At 35.2% G+C, this 17,682-nt stretch overlaps 1 protein-coding gene across 2 annotated transcripts in view; it reads right to left on the bottom strand.

The window, feature by feature from the left end:
- Positions 1-1,004: 1,004 nt before the first annotated feature.
- LOC117173527 (SLIT-ROBO Rho GTPase-activating protein 1-like) overlaps positions 1,005-17,682 on the bottom strand; it is a 348,789-nt gene continuing 332,111 nt past the window's right edge. For both annotated transcript variants that reach the window (XM_033362166.1, XM_033362165.1), the window contains one exon: positions 1,005-3,222. In XM_033362166.1, coding sequence (XP_033218057.1) covers positions 2,194-3,222 — 1,029 coding nt within the window. In that variant the 3' untranslated portion in view covers positions 1,005-2,193. The remainder of the gene's footprint in view (positions 3,223-17,682) is intronic.

Raw genomic sequence — 17,682 nt, 5'->3', positions numbered from 1 at the left:
AAAGGGCTTGTGTCAGCCTTCAATTTCTGACATTAGCGAAGTTTGCAGAACGTCATGGTTTAGTTCTACAATTTTTCAAAAATGGTTAAAATCATTCTTTACGTAAATCCTGCTTAGCATAGATGCTGCAAAAAAAAGTAAGCACCGTTTTAAATTTCTAACTTGTATTAGAATTTTAAAAGGCCACTTAAAAAAGTGTTTTTAATGTAAATTTGACTACTCTTTGAATCAAACTAACATAAAATAGAATTTTACTACACACGCTAACAATATTTTAAAAGTTAATTTTTAAATATGCAATTGTTTTGTACGACAAATCATAAACGCTTTTTCCTTTATTATGAAAATTTACTGTTTGGCGCTTACTGCTCTTTCATCACACACAGCCGATGTTGTGAAGAGGCGAAAAAGGATGTAAATATTTCTTTATTACAGAGATTCTTAAGAATCGTGGATGGACGCATATATTTCATATCTGGCTGCGTATGCTCAGAAAAATCTTGAAAAAAGTCTCTTGAAACAATTTTTTTTGTTTTGATTTTTTCCAAATTTCCTCTAACATATGACTAAAGTAGGATATCGTAGTATTTTTTCTAAAACACTAAAATTTTCTACTGCTTTATAAAAAGAAATTTTAAGCTTCTAGAATTATATATTAAATTGTTCTTAAAAACATTGGATAAAACTTGATTGTGACGCGATTACAAGATTACGGGCCAATATTAAAGAATTATTTTAGTTTCATAAACATGTGATCAATCCTTTTTCTTTTGCGGAGTATTTTGGGTGGGGACTACCGACCCTTGCGCGCAATATAGCTGTGGCCCTTCATGAAAATTACCTGACAATCTATAAGTATTGGATGTGGGCTTTTCTCGTGGTTGCCCTCGAAGGCCTCTTGCAGTTGCCGGTACGAAAATTATTTAAGATTTAAAAATACCTAAAATAATCGTCCCCACATTATTTTTAAACATTTTTAATATATAAATATATATATATGTGTGTGTGTGCGCGCGTGTGTGTGTGTGTGTGTGTGTGTGGGGCACTCAGAGAGTGGGGACAATCTCCGTTATCCATCCCCTCCACTGACGACTTAATTTTCTCTTTCCGCGTTCAACGACTCAGATGAGCTTTTGAGTCACATGGAAACAGAACGGAAAGATATATCTAAAGTTGTGGAATTGAATATCTCGGGCAGTCCGCACACGTCGAAATAGGCGATTCACGCCCCACTTTGCAACTTAATAACAATTCTAATTTTGCAGATACAAATTTTATTCTTCCTTGATATGAAAGAGCGATTTTTAAACTATAAATAGCATCAAAAATCGCGATTTCTGTCCATTAAAATGACACTGACTCCCAGTAAAATCGCGGTAATTCACATCTTTGGTTACGTCTCACGACTTTGCGTTGGGTAACAGCACCCAGAATATTAGGTTAGATTTTCCTTGTGATCGTTGCCCTCGAAGATGCAAAGCCATTACTGGTTTGTAAACTCACATCCAAAAATTCGTCTCAGCAATATGGAGGGATGACTTGCGACGTTGTTGCAAAGATCTGTCACGCTTGGGTCTTTTCATGTCTTAACATATAAATTTTACGGCCGTAATGCGCCGCCACAGGTGTAATAAACCGCGTAACTCGAGTCATATTCCTGGATGGCAGTCGCTCCCAAGTTGATCCTGCGCTAGTTGTTTAGAAATATTTATTTATTTATCAGTATATACATGGTTGTCACGAGGTGGCAAAGTTTGAATTGCCCCCATGGGCCTCTTACGGCCCGAGGAAAATAACCGGGATTTGAACTCATGATGAGTATCTTATCAGGCTTGCATTTTCCTACTTGCCCAAATTTAAACATTTTTTATATCTTTTTTGCATGCAGATACTTAGCATGCGCACTTAAAAATTTGTTTAATTTATCTTTCTTTTCAATAATTACACAATTGAATAAGATATTGTTACTATTTCACACAAAAGACAATTTAAGGAGATTCAAAATATATCTAGATTTTATATCAAAAGGTTACTGTTTTTACAAAACTCATCTATGTTGTCATTTATTTCGTCTTAAGAGTAAAACAAAGTGTAAAGGTGCAAAAAGCTTTTGATTTGAAAGTAACGTCTTCACCATGAACCGAATATTTTTTATCTAGAGAAAGACTTATTTTTAAACGGATTTTTTTTTACTCAATTAGCTTGGTCTGCATTTTGAGCCAGCTTCTCAACTTGGCTTGCATGTTCTGGATTCATATGTGGATGGAGAAACGGTAGAACGGGTTTTTGCAAAATAGTTGGTTTCACCTTAACCGGTGTCTTTAATCCGATATGCACTTGACTGCCACCAGTAAGGTGCATATCAGCAAATTTGGCTACTATTTTGGGAGTAGCCCTTTGCGGTAGGGGCGAGCGTATAGGAATAATTTCCGCAATCTGATCAGCACTGTTAGATCGGTTTATTACGGTAGCCTCAAATTCTGATTCCGCTTCAGTGCTTTCCATTCGCTTAAACTTTGTGTCTTCTAAACTTGTCTTGGTATTTTTTTTCAACGTACACTGATTTTGTTTTGCAAATCTTTCAGCTGCCGTGCTCATATCTGGAGATTCAAGCTCTCCAGTAGGCGAACTTACGGCTTCGGTTCTGACAGGTTGCTTCGGGGTTTCCTCATCTGAACTGCTGAGACTATTCAATGAAGAAGATTTCTTCCCCAAATCCTGATCAGATAGAGGCAAGTCCATTACGAGATCAGGTGTGTGTTTATGCCTCATCTCTCGGAACTCTTGTGAAGCTCGGAATGACTTTGGTGTTAGGGGGGGGTTTAGCTGAGTCTGCGAAGTAGCTCGTCTCTGCCACAGTTCTCGGTTAGCGGAAAAAGTCGTGTACTCTTGAAAATTGTCTTCCTGAGGAGAAATAATGTTTCCTTGGAGAGAATTGATTTCAGCCAGCTGAGCAGTTTCACCCACACTTTGAGATTTCCAGTGCTGTCTTCTGGCCGCACCTCTTTTAATATCGACAGTCGCTACTAAGGAAGTTAGCTCAGACTCATCATCGCTGGCTTCACTTTGTTGCTTCTGTTTGTCGACTGCAGATGAGCCGAACAAACAGCCAGTATCCGAGCTGTCTTTGAATTGCAGTTCAGTGTTTTTTCCATGCATAAACTTTTCTTTTTCTTGTTCTGAGTTAGCTGTTTTTGTTAAACTGGTTGACATATTCCCTACCTGGAAACAAAAAAATATGTATGTCATGAAAAACTTGTTTTTTATAGAATGTTGCAATTTGAAACACATTGAGCATTGGAATCTTAATCCTGACAAGAATAAGACTTGGAGTAAAGTTTAAAATATTCTGTTTTTCAAATTGTTTAGAATATTTAGCCACTTTGAATATTGCAACCGTAGAGTATCAAACCGCACATCAGTAATGTCAATCTGAGAATTTATTTCACTTTTTCCATTTTTAAGATAAGACAATATATTTTTGCAAAATTAATACAGTGAAACTCTGAGACTGAGCGGGTTTTGGGGCTCGAGGAGGTGGGAAATTACCAAGATAGAGGGTCGTTTCGTAGAAAACGCTTCTGTTGTTCACGCCTGGGTGAACGCCGCTTACCCTGTGCAGCTCCTTTTACTCCTACTTTCGACGCGGCGTCAATTCACGAAAGAACTATATCAGGGGGCCTTATCTCCAGAGTTCACTGTAAATATGAAATACGATGGTTGATCTTCCCATTTTGAAGCTTATACGTTTCAGCCACTAATATATAAATAATTTGCAAATATTTTTAGATTTTAATTTCTGAAATTATAGAAAAATAAAATTCCCAATAACACAATTATAATAATTCCTCCTGTATCCCTTAATACAGTTTCACATATTTTGAATGAGATAGCACTCTTAAAAAGAGTTCTGACATTATGCTGGGCTTAATTATATTTTTAAATATAATGCATTTTTTAATGAAACATTTGTATAGTAGAATTGATAGATAATGAATAAACAAAATTTAAACGAGGTTATCATTTGTTATAAGGACACCTGCAGGATTTCGCTGGGAGCGGTTGACAATCTGAAAAACTGCACCCGATCCCAGCGAAATCGCGGTAAAACTTTATCCATAACCACGTCTCACGACCATGAGATAGGTGGTTACAGTCTGTAACGCAATCAATACGACGATCCGGCAAACATCTCGTGCACCCTGAGGACACGGAGCGACCCAAGAACGACCGCCTTCTGCATTTTTCCCGCACGTGTTTTAGCACACGACATTGACTGATCTCCCACATTTCAGTTCACGAAAGTTTTTCCTTGTGCTTTCTTAATCCGGGCTTTCAGAAGTCAGTACTCGAGATTGATAAGATTTGATGCATTTTGCTCCTCCCTAATACTGAAGTTAAGTCCGATTGTTTCAGTAGCCTCCTTCGCTGCTTTGTGCAGAAACGCTCCTTTGCTCACTTCTTCGGACTTCCTGCTCATTTTAAGAAGAGGGTCTCTTCCATTTGCGAATCTATGTGCTGTACCGAGAATAATCCTATAGTGAAGACAGTCAAGATTCAATATTCCGCCACCATCTTGAAGACGTGAGATGAAAAGTCGCGGAACAGAAGACTTAAGATGCATGCTTTTGCTTATGTGAATACCCTTTCGTATCCCGATCTCAACGGATCTGTGTTCGTTCTTCGTCCATGGTACCACTTCAAATGAATAGAATACTGCCGGGACGGCAAGCATGTTAGTTACAGATACTTTGTTCCTCGCAGACGATTTGGAGAGTATCCTTTATAGATGTAACATCCTGAATGCGGATCTGTGGCACGCCCAGATATGTATAAGTCTCTTCAGTGTAAAGGTGTCGTATAGCCTATTTTCGGCAGCAGTATTGTGCGCTCTACTACCAAACACTCCGGAATTGGCTCTTCCGACTTTAAATATGAGGTGAAAATACGGGCCAAATGCTAATGGGTTGAAGGAAACTTCTTCCACCAGAAGGTCTTGATATCATCTGGTTGCGGAGCGGAATAGTTTTTCATCCCTCTTAATAGTTTTTTCACCTCCTTGGTACTGGTGAGTGGGCATTCTTCATTAGGTATTATGAGTGCATCACACAGCTCCTTGAAGCTATTGATGTTCTCTGAGTAGTCGTCCAGTCTATGCTGCACTTCGTAGACTTCTCTACAAAATACTTCGACCTCCTCTGATTTGGGCGGGTGTTCGACAGTAACTGAAGGGTCTTGGAAGATTCGAGATGGGTCAGAGAGAAACCGTTGATTTTCTCTGACCCATCTCTTTCTCCGCTCTAGACTTCTCTTAGCGTTAGAATTATATATATATACCGGGTGTCCCAAACCACCCGTCCACCCCTCTTAAAATGGAGGGAAGTCAGTTTTTCGGAAAACGCAAACAAATTTGATAAACAAGTCAGGCGTGCTCTACCTTTTTGTCATATTATCAACTTACGGATTCAAAAGGAAATGGGTGAATCGGGCCGAAATTTCATTTTACCAAATGGCACATGTAAATTTTTATGGCGGATTTGGATTCTACGTCAAAAATACTTCGGCTTTGTTTGAAATTTTTTATCTAAGCACGGTTTTTTGACCTCTAAATGACCTCTAAACGACATTCTTACTTTAGTTTTTGTGGGATCTGCACAGCAAATCTCTCAATTTTAGTGACCGGGTTCTCGAAAAAGCACCCCTTCTATGTGACACTCCTTGGTGAGGACGTAAATTATTTCATAATTTTGTCGTTTGCTAAATATGCTTAGTCGTGCATATTCCATAATCATCGCCCTCCTTCGCTTAATTCGGAACGGAGATACGAATTGCTGTGTACATTTTCTTTCTATTATTCGTTAAGAGTAGGACGTTAGCTTCAAGTTTTCGCAACATCATTCTTCTAGCTTGGATTGAGCTGAATAAAATAATTTTTCAATCGATTGGATATTCCGTACCGGACTTTAAATTCAATAAAGCGTTTTCAGAAATGCTGTATTCGAATGCAGTGGCACACGACACAATGCAAGCTAATTTTGAAGCAAGGTCCTTCGCTGGTGCTGAGAGAATGTGGCGGCAAAGTTTTCCTAACAGATTTCCTCGTTCTCTTAAGGTTTTTTCGCGCCTGTCTTGAAGAATAAGGACAGATGGCATTGTGCAACCCTATCATAGCAAAGGAAGGGTCATCTACTGACAAGTTAGAAATGAGCGATCAGCGGATGTCGTTGCATCCGCAATAGAGGTACATCAAGAACTGAGTAACCTTGATTTCGAACAAAGCCTTGCATTCTGCAATTGTTCAAGACGCCAAGAAGAACAATTTCATCGGACCATACTGTTTTCGGATGAATGCATATTTAAGAGTGACGGAGAAGTAAATACGTGGAACTTCCGATAATCAACGGATTTGGAAAGTAAATGTACGGTGCGGAATTATTGATGATCAAATATTATCAAATATTATCTCCATCTCATAACTCACGTATCAGTCGAGCAAGTTTAGATCGTTTATTGCCCGAAGGGTGGATTGAAAAGTACGGCTCTGTCAATTATCCACCTCGATCCCCAGATCTTACTTTGCTAGATTATTATTTATAGGGAAGAGTAAAGGATTTAGTTTACCGCGAGCACTCAACCACAAAAGTGAACATGATTCATAGAATTACCGAAACCATTAGGTCACTCGATTGTTGGAGCGCAATTTGAACATTAAAGAGTGCGAATACAGGTTTGCAAAGAATATTTTCGTCTTTCAGTATTTTTAAAGGCATTAAATGGAATAAATGTTTTTCAAAAATAATATACATGCTTTGAATTTAATACTAAGTGATTTGTTAAACTGATACTTTCTTTTGCTTTTTTATTTGACCCATTTCTGGAAAGCAGGATGACGAAGTAACAATTCCACACTCTAAAAATCACCATATACTTAGTTGTTTACTTTTGAAGAATAGTAAGCGGCAAGTCAGTAATCGTTTTGTAGTTGAAACATATGTATTTTTTGGTGTCGAAACCAAATTTGTGAATTCAAAATATATATATTTTTTTTAATTTAAATTAATCCAACTATAAGTATACTAAAAGAAATTAAAACGTATGATATTTTTATTATTAAATTCTGAACAATAAGAGTAATTATCGTATTTAAAATTAAGGGCGCCTTTTTGAAAGGGCGTCTCTACTGTCCTTGTCTATCGGTTCCCGCTAGCCATTTCGGAATACAGAAATCCGCGCAATTGGGCGTCCGAGTTTCCATGTATATAGTTTATTTAGTTGAAAACGTCGATTCGTATCACAATTTAACTAGATTTTAGGACATTTTTTAAGCGCAGTTTAGAGCAGTGTTCCTTGGGTTGGTGATTTGTGAAAAAAAGCCACTGATTTTTTAAAAAGAATATATTTTAAAAGATCCTAGAAAACTTTGAGATGAGTACAAAGAATTTTTCTATTTAGCTGATAAACTCAAATTTTCCTGCAAACTACGCTAATATTTAATTTTTGCAATTAAAACATGAAATTGCGTCTTTTTGGTTGAAATATTACCTTCACTTGATTGAGTATTCCACCATTTGGTTAGAAACTTATGTATTTTTTTTTAATTCTTCTAAGAGAGTCTTTAAGAAAAACTGTTCAATAAAGTATGCATAATAGTTTTTCTACTAAAATTTGATTATAATAAAGATGTTTTCCGTTATATAGTAAAATTAACAAGACATTATTTTATAACTCTTAGAGAAACTTCACGATGTGCGAGCAGTATGTGTCGCATGCGAGACTTTCAACATGTGCGAGCGATATGCTCCTCATTTGATGACGTAAGTGTCTCGTACTATGAGGGTAAAGCGTGCTTTTTTCACTAAATTGGGAAATCTGGTGCTCTTCGCAGTATACAATAAAAGCCGTTCATGGTTCATTCTGTTCTGGCTTCGTCCCTATACTTCTTTTCAGGTGACCGAAGATATGGTGGGAATGCCGTTATAACTGGGCACACCACCTTATGATGCTTTAGATACTTAATTTAGATATGACTTCACACTTAGGGAGTACATTTATCACATCAAATTGGTAGTAGGGTGAGTACTTTAAAGAATGATGAATCATAAAAATAGTAACATAACCTAGAATTGGATTGACACTTCGGTTTACGAAACGCATGATTTCAGAAAAGTTTCAGTCAACAAATGGAGACTGGGTGTTTGGAATAGCAGAGTTATGAATTACCTAAAGGAAAAGAAACTGCGGTACCCAATGCGCGTAAGGAAACTAGCTATTTTTACATGCACCTGAGACCTAGTTCCAGGGATGTAAGGTAAGAAGGATAAGAAATGGACTCGATGCATAGTCAAGTGTAGACAATGATTCACAAGATACCCAGGAGTTATTATAATGACGATTGAGATAGGAAAACAGCATGTTAAAGAGAACGAATGTGTATCTCCCAGATTGTTGTGAATTAGAATGAAAGTGGGAATTAGAAAGCTATTTATCATAGCATGCTACGCTCCGTACGTTAATTAGGGTAGTCCAGTAAAGGATATCTTCTAGGACTCGTTCAATTAAATTCTAGTTACTTCTGATCCTGGGATAAGAATCATTCTATTTGGAGATATATATGGCTGGGTTGGTATGCACCGCAAAGGCACTAGCAAGGTATGTGGTCATTTCGTAAATCCAAGGACGAAAAGTAACAGATGGGATCTGATTAATTTATGCTTGAAAAAAAGTTTAGTTTATTATTTTTATTATGATTGACTTTTTGTGGCAAACAAAAGACTGAGAGGGATAGTAAGGGATGCAAGGTTTATGAGAGGGTTTGAACATGTATCTGATCATTACCTCATATGTAATTTCAAAAATGAACCTAGGTCAAGCATAGAGAAGAAGAATTAATTAATAATTCGCAGAGGCCAGAAGTTGAAAAGGTTTATTTATCGTGATAAGCTGAGAGTCCATTTACATAATCATAGATATCATCTACAAGAACGCACCTGAAGTGTTTAGAACTACGGCTGTAGGAAGAATGAATATTCAACATTGAAATTGTTGGTCCTTTTTTTAACTTTCATGAAGCTGGTGATTTTAACTATATCAAGGTGTATTTTTTTCAATTATTCGCAATAAGACGCAATTTAAAAAAAAAGGTAAAAAACTTATTGCATTTTTCAGAAACAAATTATTAAACTGCATTTCTGAAAAAATCCATTTTTTTATTTCTTTAATATTAGATACCTTACAATGTCCTCTTAAAGTCCTGTAAGTATAAAAATAGGATATCTCTTAGGTTTCGAGAAATAATTAAGAACGTACTGCGTAGCATTGTGGGTTCAGCTCTCGAGAGTCTGAATTCTAAAGTTCGTGCATACGAGTATAATATTTGTCTATTTTCCCTCTTTCATTTACATGGTTCTTCACATCATGTGCAACGTTTCGGGGTACGTTTTTGATTATTTCTCGAAAACTAAGGAAGATCCCATTTTGATACTTAGAATGCTTATATAGGACATTATAAAGTATTTATAAAAAAATTAAAGGGAAAAAATTCTTTGCTCAGAAACTCAGTTTAAAAAACTGTATTTGAAAAATCCAAGAATTTCTTTACAAATTGTTTTCCAAGAAATATTTTTAGATTAAAAAAAAATTATTTTAGAATTTTTCTTTTAAAATCTAAGAGAATGAATACTAGCATTTTTATCAAAATTACTAATAATAGCTGAGAATTTTCAGATGATTTGACATGAGATTGCTCTAATTAAGAATCTAAATAATGGTAAGGTGTGTACAAGCATTTGTTTGAGTGGCTAAATGAGTTATTATGGTTATAAAGGCAGCACTTCACGTTACGGACATAATGCATCTTACTCACACGCGGTTTGATATACATGTAGAAGAGAGAAACAGTAAAAAAAATCACCAGAAGCTGTGTAGCATAAGAGAAATAGACCAAATTATTAATATTAACATATAAAAGTATCTGTGAGCAATAAAGGATCAAAGTCAGTTTTAAAATTCACATTATTGTTATTTTTTACGATATAGAATAACTCGATGAAGATTTGCTTGTAATAATAGGTTTCCTTAACTAAAAAAATTACACTTTCGAAGTCGAAGGTTATTTTTGTAGGTGGTTACGTGTTTGGTAATGATAATTTTCTATAGAATATTTTTACTTTTAATCTAATATTTTACTTCTAATCACAAAAAATGTTATAAAATTGACACTTCTTCAAATTTCCCTTATATTACACAAATCTGTCATTCCAATTGAAATAACTTTTCTGTATAATGTATAAATATTCAACGTCTTACATCGGTTACGTAGGTTTTCTATGTCCTGTCTTTGTGTGTGCTGTCAGAGGATGACTGTCGTTGTACTGTCGAAAAGTTACTTGTTCTTTATTCTTTCAACGAACATCGCTACTTGATATTCATACCCTAGTCAACACGTCAACATTCTTTCGTCTAATAGTAAACATTTCTCGTTTCTTTATCATGATCATGGTCAATATAAATTTTGTCCCCTCTCAGATAAAACTGTGTTTCCAACATCAATGCCTTTAAAATACCGTCGGAAATTGTCAGCCCGATCGGCGAGAGCAGTATTAAAAATTACTGCTGACTTTGAACCATGATAACTCGGTGAAAAAAAGATAGGGCATTTAAAAAACAGTTGGGAAACATGAAATTCCACGTCTAAAGGTGCCTGAAAGATATATTTTTGACCTTTTGAAGAGAATATAGCGTATGCTGTCCTGTATTAGTGAAGAAAGCTTTTCCTAAGTGGGTAATGTAATGTATAATAATGTATAATAATGTAATGTATAATAATGAGTAATGCTTGGGTAATGAGGACAGTGACTGGCCTATTACGGCCCCAGAAAAGTGAGCGTTAAGGTGGCCATTTACCATACCGTCCAGGTAGGGAAAGGTAATTAGTTCCAAACGCCACCGGAGTATGTTAAGTAGTTTCACAAATCGTATGTTTTTATCTACAGCCATAACAACAATAGAATCCGTAAAACATTCAATTATCGGCAATTACGTCGCAAAGTGTTAGAATTGCAAATCTTCATACACTCAAAATCATGAAAAAACGAGCAAAATCCCACCCCTAAACATAAATGAAGAAGTGAAAGAACAAAAGCAAGATTTATTACTCTACAAACCTAAAGGTTACATATGAGCTGACCTTCAAGGAATTTTACAGATGGATAAAAAAAATAGAAGAATGTTCGATCATCACCGTACTTGTGATTTAATATACTAATATTTGTAAAGATGTCTTAATTACGCATATTTAAAGCTAATGTACAATCATAGGAGAGGGGCAACATTGTACACATTACTCTACGAATTCTTTAATTTTTTTGTCAAAAAAGCCATAAATATGCTTTTTAGACTTCCTAACACAATACGTTCCAGATAAGGACAATTTCGTCAAAATGGTAAATTGCTAGATAGGATTTTGCACCTCTAGTTACTGCTAGAAAGGCGTGAAATGATTAGACAGAAATGTTTACTGATATCCTGCACTGAATATAGAATCTTCTTTATGACAGAAAATTGATTTTATTAATAATGCAACAATTTTAAAACACGATTGTTAATTATACAATTTTTTTCTTGAAAAAAAGATCTTTCTCTTTCGCACCACTGGGAATCGCACCACAGAACTTCTGAACTTCTTCTGAACATATTCATTTTAAATGTTAATTATATCGTCAGTTCAAATAATTTTGATAAATTTCTTTTCAACGCGTTAGCCGATATTTTATAAAATGTCGAAATCATTACCCTTGAATATTTATAAAAGATCATACATGGATTGTGAGTTTATTGCAATACAGTAATGTAGTGTAAAAAAGGTAATTGCCTTTTTCATGTTGCATTTTAGGGCATTAAATAATTAAATTTAAAAGAGGCCTTTAAAACTCTCTATTGGGTACTGTAACAATGTTTTATAGATAAAGTTAGCACATAAAGTAATAACAGTTTTCCGTGGGTTTGCCAAAGCGTGGGTTTAAATAGCTAAATTTAAAAAAGGCCTTTAAAACTCTCTATTGGGTGCTGTAACAATGTTTTATAGATACAGTTATCACATAAAGTAATAACGGTTTTCCATGGGTTCGCCGTCTTTCAAATTATACTCAAATTTTAACTAAAATTTGATGTACAAAATTTTTTCTAATTATTGTATTAAAAAATGATATTTTGAAAGACTCCTATAACAAAGGGTTTTTAGTTGAAGATTTTAAGAATTATTCAGAATAAACCTACTTTCAATGAAACTTTTTGTTTTTGAAGACTTATTTTCAACCTTATTTACACAGCATATTATGTACTTTCGTTATTTATAATCTTTATTTATTCTTTTACTGCTAATATATTAATTATTTCAATTCTTGACTACTTCATTCATTTTATTTTATTTAAAAAGCAATCTCTCTAAGACACATTCCGAGAATCTATGTATCTACATCACTGACTCCTCGCTTTCCATTTTAGAGAGGGACCAACATCATAAGACTCACGAGCTAATCAGAAGGAACTAGTGGTGGAACTCGAGCATGTGGCGATTGAGTCGATTACCCCGGCCCGGACAGGCCTTTCAATACAGCATATCAATTTATAGAAAATCGAAATAAAGGTAAACACCTGTTTGAGCTTCGATTTTTCTTTGATAAAATATATTTTTTTAATTAAATAAGTAAAAGCGACAAATAAAGAATCAATGTGAGTATGACTATTTTAAGTCTTTAAAATCAGGAAAAGCTATGAAATTACTCCTATCTTTGAAATGAGAATGAAACTTTCGCTTAAGGAGATTTATTAGAGTCAAAAAACGGGATTCCATTTTACAGCCATACAATGTAATATTTTTTCTGATTTTTTGCATACCTTATATAAATATTATTCTGTTTCTTTTGGACCGAGCCGATTTTCCGATAAAATGTTCATAATATGTTTAATGATCAAAAATTTTTTAAAATCGCAATGACGCTCAATGTTAGCTTTATATGCATTTTCATGGCATCCCCATCGACCCTAGTTAACCCGCACGAGGCAATTACCCTGGAGCGCATAGAAATATCTGTAACGATTTACTCTTTCATTGTTATAAGATTTAAGGCAATTTACGACCTTGCACTTTTTTAATCAATTTTGAGCCTGTGAAGGTAAATATTATCTACTAAAAACATTACCTTTTACATAGGTATTATATTGAAAACAAGTTAAATACATACACCTTTAATTTTAGCATACAAACGGTTCTTACCATTGAGGTTAAAAATTCACCCTCATGATGCCAAGCTAAAATCGTGACGTCCAAAGGCAAGCCGGGCCTCTCAAGGCCCGTTTAAAAATCAAACTCTTCTTTCCAGTAAATGTATAGAAAAACCTAAGAAGTTTAATCATTTTTATTCATAATTACATTTTATGATCACATTATATTTAAATTTATAATTACAAAAAATTATTTTAAATTTCAAAAAAAATTTTAAATCGCAAATGTGGAAAAAGACGAAAAAAAAAAGAAATCATAGAAAGAAGGTCTGCAAAAATTCAGAATCATTCGCTATCCGATTTTTCCAACGTTAGCAGCTTTGCACAGTTTCGACACTTGCTCGTGTTAACCAAATATTTGTTGCACATATTTTTATGGCATGCCAAACAGGCTTTCTTAACTTTTCGATCTTTTGATGATCGTTTTCTGTATTTCATTGCTGGTGGTGCACTCGTTTCAGCTGTTAAGATCTGCCATGATTCTGATGATGCGTTGCTATCATGCTATCAAGAATCAAATCCATGTTCTGCTCATAAAGAGTACTCAAGCCGACATTGCTTCTTGCCTTGATTTGCTGATACACGAGTTGATCGGATAAATTTACCAAGATACGTTTTCTTGTGGAGCCGACTGGTTGCTCGCTTTTTCCAGCAAAATTGCGATGAATCTCAAAAGCTGCGACTGAAGAGACTTTTTTTAAATTAAAAAACATTGCGCGAGGCCACTGATTCGTTTTAAATTGAACCATATATGAATAGTATATTTTGCCAAGAATGTCAACGACTCCTTTTGTTGCATCATAAAAAAGATTTATAACCTGTTATTTTGCTCCTTCTAAATTTCAGCATTGCAACTATTAAAACAACTATGACAGCAGAATCACTACAGCATCACAATATCATGCGTTGTAAATGCGCGCGCACATTTGAAAGAGTTTACGCGAGAAATTATGTTGCACGTGCAAGCAGTAGATGTATTTCAGAAACAAACAAGCAAATATATATATATATATATAAATTCTTTAAAATTATAAAAAAAAGTATCTGTAAAACTGAAATTTATTCATTAAAACTGTTTTATCGTGGAAACATGAGTCATATGCATACTCTTTTCCTCACGGTATTCAAAGATGATCTTGCAATGAATAGCGGGCCTGCGAGGTCCGGCTTGCCTATTTGTGTAAGTAAAAAATATATACGTTTCTGTGAAGCACTCCAGAAATGTAATTTTCAGAAAACTTTAATTTTCTCAAGTATTTAGACTTCGCCAAAAGGAATTTCATGCACAAGCCCATACTTGATACAAAATTCTTCGTAACTCGAAAATTGTGACCCGCCGGGCCTCTGAGACCCACTTGCCTTTTTGAGAGTTAAAGATGTATACAAGAATATAATATAAAAATTTTACAATATTTTAAATTTTTTCTTGAGTTTCGTATAATATATGTAACTAAAAGAACAATATTTTTATTTTACTTAATTAAAAGTTTGAAATAGATGTTAGGAGAAACGGAGATGCATTTTGGATCTGCCTGAATTGAAACTTTGGCACGAATTTCGAGCGCGTGAACTACCTTAAGCGGGCTACAAAAACTGAAATTACGAAGGCATAGCTGTATTTGATTTTAATTATCAGAATTAGTTTATTCATATAATTTAGAGAAAGTGAGAAAAAGATTCATAAAAATCGGTTAATATTTGCAGTAATAATAGAAATGTTAAACGATCAAAAACTACTGATTACGCAGTCGTGGTAATTAAAATAATAAGCCTAACTAAATTAATTAGCATTTTGCTAGTAAATATTTTAAGAAAAAATTACTAAATCAATTACTAAACGACTTCGGTCGAGAAAAATTATTATTTTCATTTTATGTAGTTGAATTACAAATAAAGAAAATATAAATAAGATCAAAACATACATGAAATTTAAAGAAAAAATGTGGTTAAAAATATAAGTGGTAGATATTATATCCATATATAAAAGGAAAAAGTTATAATAACTAATGTTTTTGAAACAGGAAACTGTATCCCCGAATCGCAGATTCTCATACCTTTGAATTCGATATATATCACTTCGCGCATTTACAACTTCGAATCTGAGTTTTAGAAAAATATTAAAATTGAAATGTAGCATTGAATTTTGGTAATAACTCCACTGATTCTTATTGTAATTAGGCCTTTAATCTTTATACAATTTTCACATAATCTTCACTATCATGCCGAAAGCTGAATGGCACCTGGATGAGGTGTATCGCACGGTGAATCTGAGATACGGAGGAACCCTAGTATGCAGCATTATTCTTGATTGTAGGGCTTTACAAAGATGGACGAATCCCTTTTCCTAGCTTGTCGTGGAAACAACAATGATAACACCAAACATAGTTAGAGTAAGTGTGGTTCAAAACAATCGATCGCACAAGGCTTCTCGACAAGGAGTCGGATAACAATGCCGACTACCCTAGAGTTGGAGGAGCTAATCAAAACGGATTCAATGCGATGGATCGGCGAAATCTCGAGGCTTTTAGGTAGACGGATCGACTCAATTCAGACCTGCTAGAATGTTTCTATACAAGCAATATGGCCCCTGAATGAGAAAATTACATGGCACGACTGCATGCTTCGTGGTGAGAGAAACACCCAGTGCTATCGCACTGTTCGCATCAATGTCTGCGAAACCATGCCGAACAACTCTGGATAAGTAGCTATTTAAGCGAAGCGCATACTCTATCGCAGCCAGAAAAAGCTTCAGGACCCGGAGAAACGTCAACATCCAGGTTCGTCTCAAGCCTAAAGATCTGGATGAACTGAATAACGAGCTTCGTGGAGATTTTTCCGAAGAATCAGACCATTTGGACTATCAATTGTGGTGCCTATAATGCAGAGAGAGCTTTAGCAGATGCAAACCGTAAAAAGCCAACCAAATACGAAAAGACAAATGCATCAAATCACCACAAAGATAGACTAGGCAAGAAAGTACGCGTCCGGCATTCAATGTGTGATTGACTACATAACAACCGACAAGAATTTCACAGCCAACGTTCGACAATTCGCGCTCGAACTTTGGATCCAAGATCACACACTGAACAAGTTAAAGCTGCTGACCATCAGACAGCATATAGTTGACAGAATACGGGTACTATCTAATGCTAGGAGAAGTGTAAAGTGGAGTGAGAGATGGGTTACAGAAAATCAACCGTTTTTCTCTGACCCATGTCGACTCTTCAAAAACCCTCCAGTTACTGTCAACCATCCGCCCAAACCAGAGGAAGTCATAGTATTTTGGAGAGAAGTCTACTAAGTTCGTCATTCACTGAAAAAAGACTCAAAGAACATACACAGCTTCAAGCAGATGTGCAATGCCTTCATAAAGCCTATGGAATAATGCCCACCCATCATTTCCGAGGAGGTAAAGTATTAAGAGGAATGAAGTACTATTCTGCTCCGGGACCAGACGGTATCAAGACCTTTTGGTGGAAGAAGTTTTTCTCAACCCACCGGCAGCTAGCCCACATTTTCACAACATATCTAAATTCGAAAGAGCCTATTCTGAAGTGGTTAGTGGAAGAACGCACAGTACTGCCAAAGAATAATCATCTATCTTTTGGAAAGCTTAATGGTTCATACAAACATCGTGAGGTGCATAGAGAGTTTGATGCCGCTTTGGGAAACCAGATTTACTATCTCATCTGGAAAAAATCGTGTGACAACTAACAGCGTCACCTTGCAGAGAGGTTTCTTGCAGTTCGACATCATGAGCCGACTCCTCTTTTGCCTCATATTATTGCCACTATTTCTCGCACTTCGCCATTCCGAAGGGTACTTTTTCGGCAAACCTGGAAATCGAAAGCATAAGGCTAATCATGTATTTTACATTGATGAACTTAAGATCTATGCTAAAAATAAAGAGCGACTTCGCCTAGCTCTAGTGATTGTCAAAGAATGCTGAACGACCTATACATTAGGGCGGAGTGAAAATAATCAAATTAGGCAAATCGTTTGAGCTAAGCAAAAAAATTTGTGGGTTGACATCCGGAAAAAATAAAAAAAAAATTTTGAAATTGGTTAATATCTTCTGTTCCCTTTTTTAAATTGAAAATTCAAAATTTTGAAATAATAATAAATTGAATAATAAAAAATTATAAATAAATAAAAAATTCGCTCAATTCAGAATTTTTTTGAAAATGGCAAAAAAAAGTTTTTTTTTTAATTCATTCCTATGCACAGATTTTGAAAAAAGTTGAATATGACGAACATGAAGTTTCTTTAGCTTGAACCAAATAAAAAAGCTGTTATTTTGTTTTTCCCCAACAAAAATTTTTAATGATGTTTCAAGCGTTCAAATATTGTAGCAATTCGCTGATGAACCCATTTTATGTACAAAATCCCCCCCCCCCCCCC

The sequence above is a fragment of the Belonocnema kinseyi genome, chromosome 5 (genome assembly GCF_010883055.1).
Source record: "Belonocnema kinseyi isolate 2016_QV_RU_SX_M_011 chromosome 5, B_treatae_v1, whole genome shotgun sequence".
NCBI lineage: Eukaryota > Metazoa > Arthropoda > Insecta > Hymenoptera > Cynipidae > Belonocnema > Belonocnema kinseyi.
The sequence above is the reverse complement of the archived record's forward strand: the minus strand, read 5'-3'. Positions and strand labels throughout refer to the sequence as shown.